At 31.1% G+C, this 9,222-nt stretch overlaps 1 protein-coding gene across 1 annotated transcript; it reads left to right on the top strand.

The window, feature by feature from the left end:
• The first annotated feature begins 1,019 nt into the window (after positions 1 to 1,019).
• On the top strand, positions 1,020 to 8,358 carry LOC122529840. The gene is made up of 5 exons (XM_043656310.1): positions 1,020 to 1,171; positions 1,315 to 1,393; positions 1,755 to 1,913; positions 2,898 to 3,082; positions 8,234 to 8,358. Exons 1-4 carry the CDS (start codon positions 1,053 to 1,055, stop codon positions 3,015 to 3,017), a joined length of 477 nt encoding a protein of 158 aa, XP_043512245.1. The 5' UTR covers positions 1,020 to 1,052; the 3' UTR covers positions 3,018 to 3,082; positions 8,234 to 8,358.
• Positions 8,359 to 9,222: the final 864 nt, after the last annotated feature.

Raw genomic sequence — 9,222 nt, forward strand, 5'->3', positions numbered from 1 at the left:
AATAAAAAGTTATTTCAATTATTAAAAATTAATTATTATAATAGAAAAGCTAAAAAAATTACTTAATAAAACTTAACTTATGTTAAAAATATAATTATTAAAATAGGAAACCTAGAAAAATTGTTATATCATTATATTAATATGTCATACTGAAAGTTATATATTAATATATTAGAAGAATTATTTTAATTACTATATTAATATAATTATTACAATAATAAAAAATTATTCCAATTATTAAAAATATAATTATTATAATAGAAAAGCTAGAAAAATCACTTAATAAAACTTGATGAAACTAAACGGAACATTATTATAACAGAAGGGATAGAAAAATTAATATAATAGAATTTATTGTTTATATTTAAATTTCTAAAAACCCATTATTCTAAATCTGTAAAATTTCCAATAAAGATAAAATGTCAGATCAGTCATTTCGATCACTTTGGTTGTTCTACCGTTAAATATGGCCGTCCGTGTCGCATTCGTAGGTAAATGCAGCTTTTATATTTTACGAAGTATGATAGAACTGTCGTTGAAACTGAAAAGGATGGGTGAAAAAAAACTGTCGAGACACGGAGGACTCGAGCGGAAAGCTCGCCGAGGCAGGAAGAACGCGGTCGCTGTTTCAAAATCGGCGCACGCTGAATAAACGATGCGTCGCCCCGTCGATAGAGTTTTTCGTTCCTCGAGCCTCGTTCCTTGTTGCTTCTTTAAATATTTCCTGCGCCCGTGAATCGCTACGATTAATAAATCATGCAGGATCCATTCGTTCGACGGAATACTCCCCTCTCTCTTTCCTCTTTTTTCCTTTCTTCTAGCGTTCGAGGGATTTTCTCTCTTCTGCTTACTTATTTACTTTCCACAAATACCGCTTTAATAACAAATTACAATCCAGCCTTTGCCATCTCGCAAATATCCTTCCGCTCTCTTTATTATCGATCTTTATTTTCGAGAGAATGAACTAAAAAAGAAAAAAAGATATCTCTTGTGTCTCCTTTTGCGGTTCCACAGGTTACGGAAACGTTTGCCCAAAGACGAAATCGGGCAAAATGGTGACGATAGTGTACGCCATAATAGGCCTGCCGCTTTTCTTGCTATATCTGAGCAATATCGGCGATATTCTTGCGAAGAGCTTCAAATGGATCTATGCCCGTTGCTGTTTGTGCAAGTGAGTGTCTCCTTCTTTCTCTCTTCGTTACCTTTCTACTACCAATACTCGGAACAACGTTGTTGCCGAACGTCAGATTTATTTATTTATTTTTTTTTTCTTTCGTTTCTCTTTTCTTCGTCTTATTTTGCCTCTCCTTGAAGGTGTCGCAGAAGACCATTGGAAATGGCGTCGAGGGGAAGTACGCACGACAGTGCCGACATAAGGAGAAACCATTGGCAAGTAAGTTTACCCCGGTTAGGTTTAGGTTTAGGAAAATTCCACACACTTCAGAAACACGTCGCCTTTTGTTCTTACAGCTTGCCACGTTTCATTTCTCTCTTTTGAGATACCTTTTTTTTTTTCAAAAATCATTGGCACACCTTTAGAAACGTCGTTTCTTACTCTTACATTATTTGCCACTTTCATTTTTCTCCGGTCAACATTCTAATTTTAAGATTCTTCTTTTATTTTTCTGAGGGGAAAAGAGATTCCCAACACGTCTGTCAATTAATTTAATTAATTAATTTAATTTTGTTCAGTTAAGGGGCAGTTTACAACAACAGGAAGACTTGTTGTTTTGTAATGAGAATTTGTTTGACAGATGGTGGACTTGAACGAAAGGGAGATCGACACGTTCAGTGTGGACAGAAGTACTTCCCTGGAAGACGACGAAGCGCGAGAGAGAGACGAGGATGACAGTACGAGCAGCTACGATCCTCAACAGGTCACTGTACCTCTGACACTCTGCGTCGCCATAATGGTCGGGTGAGTTATATTCAATATTCATCATTTTATAATGGAATTATATTCGATTGACGTGTTCCGTGCTGGGCTGATTTTTGGTCACTTTCCGTTTAGGACGCTATTACGATTAATAGTTCAGGAGCAAAACTAAGTACGTCTGACGATTTTTATAATAGTTCATAAACTATAATTATCGAGAAAAAAGAATGTCTAGAATTTGAACAATAAACTCAATTTTAAGATATTATTTTAACAAACAATTTGTCAACGATGGTAAAATTAATTAAAATAAAACATTTCCTTCCAAGCACAATACTTCTAGTATTATCGTTGGTGTATTAAATAATAATGATTTAATATATAAATTAAATATAATTAAATATATATAATATTATACTTAGAATACTTATTATATAAACTATATAATATAAATTAAATATAAATTATATATATATAATATTATACTTAGAATACTTATTATATAAACTATATAATATAAATTAAATATATATAATATATAAATATATATAATATTATATGTATTATATAAAATATATAAATATATATAATATAAATTAAATATATATAATATTATACTTAGAATACTTATCATATAAACTATATAATACTTTGCAATAATACTAAATACTAATAAATCATACTTATCTTAACGTTATTTTAACATTTTAACGTTATTTCGATAACAAATTCTTAAGACAGACAGTCAGAAGAAACGCCTCACAATAGGATAAATGTTTATGGGCGTCAATAATTTTGTAATAAATTTAAAAAAATTTAAAAATTCCTCGTTTCACAATGAAAATTCCAAATGGCTTTAAATGTTCACTGCGGCGTTTATTAATCCGTAGTTTTGCGTGCAACGATTTTCCCTCTTCTCGTAATTAAGCGAAATGATCGTCGAAACGCGAGGAATTGTGCAAAAGGCAAGTTGCAGTTACGAACGACCAAAGAATGATCAAAATTTTTGGGTGATCTTCAGGTATATTTGGGGCGGAGCGATCTTGTTTTCCGAATGGGAGGACTGGAACATGCTGGACGGCTCTTATTTCTGCTTCGTCTCCCTGTCGACCATAGGTTTCGGCGACATCGTGCCCGGTGACAAAATCTACGCGGCCCAGGGCCTCGATTTATCCTTCATCTTCTGCTCCATGTACCTGATGCTCGGTGAGTGCCCGGCCGATCTCGCCGATTTTATCCATCCTGACGTTCGACGCTTCCAATTCCCCACAAAAATCGTCCATCTGCGCTTTCCTCTCCTGCCTCTATTTCTAATTTTAACTCGCTTTTCAAACAAATACGCATCGTGTCCATTCGGTTTTCAAATTTCGAGATTCTTTGCTTGTTTTATCCTTCAGTGTGAATTTTATATATATATATAAAATATTTTATATATATTTTATATATATTTTTTAATTTTATATATATTTTATATATATTTTTTAATTTTATATATATTTTATATATATTTTATATGTATATATTTCAATTTTATATATATTTTATATATGTATTTTAATTTTATATATATTTTATATATATATGTTTTAATTTTATATATATTTTATATATCTATTTTAATTTTATATATATTTTATATATATATTTTAATTTTATATATATTTTATATATATATTTTAATTTTATATATATTTTATATATGTATTTTAATTTTATATATATTTTATATGTATATATTTTAATTTTATATATATTTTATATATATATATGTATTTTAATTTTATATATATTTTATATATATATATTAATTTTATATATATTTTATTATATATATCAACAATAATATTTAATGAATTAAATATTACTATTTAATATTCAATAAATATTAATTAAATATTAATTAATTTCTCAAATTTTGGAAGTTTCAATTTCTCGAATGTTAAAGCAATCTCCCCTTTTCGAATTATTGACAATTTCAGACCCTTTATAATTCTCCACGAACTTCTCGCAAAAGAGGCTTCTCCTTTCTAACCACCATTATTCGCAATAGATCTCTGAACGTGCACGGAAACGGACATTTTCGTCCGAAAGTTTAATGTCATTTCCAAGGAAAATGTTAGACTGTATCACGGGATCATGCAATGGATGTTGATACACGCGACTTAATAGTTCTGTGTTCAGGCTGGTTTTCAAGCACCGCAGGCAAACGAACGAACGAACGAACCGCCGAAACAATCGTTCCCGTTCATCCGATTCGCCAAACTAAACGAACAATGTAATCCAAGTTTCAGAGGAACTGTCCGTTCCATTTTGCCCTATAAATAAACGCATTTGCGCGTTCCGTGAATTGATTTCGACAGAGGACCGCTTCTTCCACCGCGGTTTATCATTATGTCACTCGATTATGCTTCGAAACAAATTGCCATTGTTCCCTTCGTTTCGTTTCACGTTGTTCCGGCTGTTCGAAGGCGGTCAGAGTAATTCAGATTTTTCTTCTCTCGTCGCCTGAATTAATTAATTCACTCGGCGAATTGTTTCTGCGTTTAATTAATTTATTCTGCGAACAAATGTTCCTGTATTTATATTTCATTATTGGCCATCGTGGTTGTTGATGTTAACTGGCCGGGGGGAGGTTCCGCGTATTTAGCTAAATCTGTTGTTCGCTGACAAAATCTGATTTAATCATCGCCGACACGAACGTGATCACCGACGTGGTTATCTCTTCGTTATTTCGATTAATCGATTAACCTCTTGCGCTGGAATGACGTGCCGACACGCAATTTTTTGTCCCAATTTGCAACATTTTCTCAGTTTCAAGTATATTTAAATGTAACTCAGGCAAAACAAACGACAAGTTTGTTACTTCTTAATAATTTCTATCCAGTGATATCGTGTCGACGAGTTTAAAAGAAAAAGAACGCGACGAATTATTGTGTACGGCTCGGTCACTCGTTATGGTCCGCGCGAACTAGTTACCAACGCTAGTGGTTAACCTATTGTGCTGGAATGACTTGTGTGGAATATATAAAATATAATATAAATTAAAATATAGAGACTTGTAAATATTAAATATATCGGAGGATTCTAATAAATTGAATAATTTTTCGAGAATTTTCCCAACAGTATTATTCTCCTGGAATTTTTTCGAGTATTTAAAGAGTACCGTCTCTTAAAGTAACACGGCTTTTATTTACAATGTGAAAACAAGAACGCGAATTAATTAATTTAGTAAAAGGTTAACCACCTTACTAGTGTAACCAGGAATAATTTCATTCTATATATATTATAATTATATATATATATATTATATTATTCTATAATATTATAATTATATAATAATAATATTATATATATATTATATTATTCTATATATATTATAATTCGTATTCTAAACGTAAGCGCGCGAAAGCTTGGTTTAATTAATGAAATTTACTAGATAAAGATCTTGCGTATTTTGAACCTAATTTTGAACAAAACCGAATCCTAATTTATTACAGAATTAATATGCATTTCTGTGAATCTCACGAATCGTCGTAAAAACAATTAGGACCGAGAATTTTTTTCCCCCAAATTGCAGCATTTCCTCAGTTTTAAGTATATTTAAACGTAACCCAGGCAAAACAAATGACAAATTTATTACTTCTCAATAATTTCTATCCAGTGATATCGTACCGACGAGTTCAAAAGAAAAAGAACGCGACGAATTATTCTGTACGGCTCGGTCACTCGTTATGGTCCGCAATCAGTACCCAGCGCAAGTGGTTAATGGAATGCAGAGGTACGCGAAACACAAAAATTCACGAAGCTGTAATATTCTTCGCGATATTTTAACAAATAGTATTTCTCATTTTCATTCAGTAAAGTATGAGTTTGTACGAACGTTCGAAATTTAGTGTTTCGATTGTAAAATTAAAATGCTCTGCTTACGAAACATAAATATATATATGAGACAATTTTTTTATTTTTGTTCAGAAAGATACAAGTTTCTACGAACGTTCGAAATTTAGTGTTTCGATTGTAAAATTAAAATCCTCTGCTTACGAAATATAAGTATATATATGAGACAATTTTTTTATTTTTGTTCAGAAAAACACAGGTTTCTACGAACGTTGGAAATTTAGTGTTTCGATTGTAAAATTAAAATCCTCTGCTTATGAATTATAAGTATATATCTCAGACAATTTTTTTTTTTTTTTGTTCAGAAAGATACAAGTTTCTACGAACTTTCGAAATTTAATGTTTCGATTGTAAAATTAAAATCCTCTGCTTACGAACTATAAGTATATATATATGTGAGACAGTTTTTTTTAACTTTGTTCAGAAAGATACAAGTTTCTACGAACGTTCGAAATTTAGTGTTCCGATTGTAAAATTAAAATGTTCGAAAAAGCGACGAGTTATTGCATACGGTTGGGTCACTCGTTATGGTCCGCGAACCAGTTTACCAGAGCGAGGGGTTAATTGGGAAGTAAGAAATAATTCTTTGGTTCTTGAAATTCGTTAATCCTTTCACGCTGGGCACGATTAAGTAGGTGAGTGTATGTATGTATGTACGTAGGCACACTTGCGTAGGCGTGGTTAAGTTAATGAATCGAGGGGCCAAAGTGTCGCGAAGCGTGTCAAGGGTCAGGAGGATCGATTACTTACTTTTTAGTCGTAGACAGCTTTGTACGCGGTCGGACGAAAGTTTGACAACCAGCCGCCGATTATTCTCCCTTCCTTCTCTTTCTCTTTTATCACCTTCGAGGTTTACTCGAATAGGTCGTATCGGAGATGGGGAAATTCGATTTTTCCGATTGACGTTTACGCGTTTGGTAGGAACCGAGCCTCTTTGAAGCGGCGCTTTTTTTCGGGAATTGAATCGACCAATCGTGGCCATTCCTGTCCGAATGTTGATTTATATACACAAAGTGGACGCCAATCGAGTCTGGGATACCATTATATTACCAGTGGTATTCACAGTTTGACTTTTGTTACGTGATAACGAATATTTATAATATCAGGCACGAATAACATTCAAAATACATTATCTATACTATATATACTAATATAATACTGTATAGTATATAATATACTATAATAAAGTAATACAGTATAATATATAATATAATATACTATATAATATACTGTATTACTTTATTATAGTATAATATACTATAATATACTATATATACTAATATAATACTGTATAATATAGTATAATATATAATATACTACAATAGTATGGTACAATATAATATAATAGTATAGTATAATATAATATATAGTGTATAATACTGTATAATATAGTATAGCATTATATAATAAAAATTATGATAATATTATATATAGCATTATATAGCATTATATAATATAATATAGTATATATATCTGTAATATAATTTAGTATATATTATATTACAGATATATATAAATATAAAATATAATATAGCATTATATCATAATACTATATATATCATAGTTTAATACTGTATAATACAGTACATCACTATATCACAATATAACATGTACTGTATTTCAATAACATATAAAGCAATAGATAGTTCTGGATAGAACCTAGTTTATAAAAGAATATCATGTAGGGACTTACCACGGTGTCCAAGAGTGGCGAAAACCTCACAGCGAGGACAAGACACGGACACCTGGAGTAGTTTTGGCTGAAAAAGAAAAGGAGGAGATGCACATTGAGCGGAGAGAGAAATATAATTCAATAGTTAATAATTAACAACTAATAATTGCCAAGAGACAGCGCAAGAGAATATTAATTCGCGATAACAAAGGTGTTAGATGACTCAGATGACAGAAGAAAATGGAGAAAGTTGAAATTAAAATGATTAGTTAACAAATGCGAGGTTAACATACTCAGTTAATAGTCAATAGTCAATAGTTTACACGTCTCTGTAAATAGGGGAAAGTATGTATTTAGCTTTCTAACAAAAAAAATAAAAAATTCACACAAAACTATATCTCTTAATTGGACCTTATGCAATGAGGAAATGACCAAACTTTCTGGAAAAAAATTGTTTTGGCTCACAGAGGGGAAAAATAAAATTCTCTATAGAAAAGGTATGCAAGTACCCTTTATTTTATTCTATAGGGGCGGATAAAGTCGAGCATCTGTACAACGTATTGTGTAAAATGCAATGCACTTATGACGTTTTCATTTTCACTGATAGTAAAAAACTAATTTTAACAAATTAGACGTAGACAAAAGGTATTTCATTTGGTCTGTCTTATAATTGAAATTATATTAACTTATCCATCTGTGTTTCACTCGATGTAAAATCAAATTTAATCAAGACTCGCCGGTTGAAATTCAAACGAGCAAATAAATAAATGAAGGAAAATGCATTTTAGGTATGGCGTTGATCGCGATGTGTTTCAACCTGATGCAAGAGGAAGTGATCGCGAAGGTGCGCGCATTCGTGCGTACCATAAAGTACATATTCCGATGCGACAGGTGACTGTAACCAGTCTCAGCCACGTTCCGCGACGCAGCGATGTTCGGTGAGTCAAGCCCTGTTTCATTTTTATTCATGACACACTGTACATTTCGTCTGTCGGGCGATCGTGCCGTCAGATCACCAATGAACACCATGCCCGAGCGAATCGGGGAATTCAAAACGACGCGTATCGCGCGACTTCGTGTTTTTTTTTTTTTTTTTTTTTTTTAAACACGAAATCGAGACCACGACGGGAATTTTGGATAACAGTGATAAGAGAGTAATGCACATTGAATGATAATATTCAAACGATTGCTTATTGATAAAAAAAAAAAATAATACTTATTAAAATTATTTGTGTTTGGTTATTTATTTATTTTATTCGATGAAATGAATTTTAATAAAATTGTATTATGAAAAACAAGAAAATTTTAATAAAATTAACTTCAATAAAATAAATTTTATTCAATAATAAATTTGTCGAACACTTACTTACCAAGTGATTGAAATTGTTGATTTAAATGATTGTTAAAATTATTTGAACGATTATTTATTGATAAAAAAGAAACTCATTGAGATTACTTGTTTTGGTTATTTATTCATTTCATTCAATAAATTTGTCGAAACGATTACTTATTAAATGATTGTTTATTAAAATTATTTAAACGATTACTTATTGACAGAGAAAAACTTGCTTCTTAAATTTGATTGCTCATTAAAATTATTTATTATTTATTTATCTTGTTCATTAGATTCATTAAAATGATTAGAACGTTACTTTTGAATGTTAATCCACTAATTGCAAGTCTCGAGAAATTAGACAATCTTGGACAATTTTGAGAAAAAATTTTTCAAAATTTCTCCACACTACGATTCGAAGTTAATTCGTATGAAATTAGCTTC

Source organism: Frieseomelitta varia, unplaced genomic scaffold, assembly GCF_011392965.1.
Source record: "Frieseomelitta varia isolate USP_RPSP 00005682 unplaced genomic scaffold, Fvar_1.2 scaffold_310, whole genome shotgun sequence".
NCBI classification, from domain to species: Eukaryota; Metazoa; Arthropoda; class Insecta; order Hymenoptera; family Apidae; genus Frieseomelitta; species Frieseomelitta varia.

Bases quoted from the DNA above. Each gene is read 5' to 3' on its own strand.
- LOC122529840 (XM_043656310.1), top strand. From the start codon at position 1,053: ATGGTGACGATAGTGTACGCCATAATAGGCCTGCCGCTTTTCTTGCTA. The intron at 1,394-1,754 runs GTAAGTTTACCC...TTTGTTTGACAG, and splicing joins TAAGGAGAAACCATTGGCAA to ATGGTGGACTTGAACGAAAG. The intron at 1,914-2,897 runs GTCGGGTGAGTT...GGTGATCTTCAG, and splicing joins CACTCTGCGTCGCCATAATG to GTATATTTGGGGCGGAGCGA.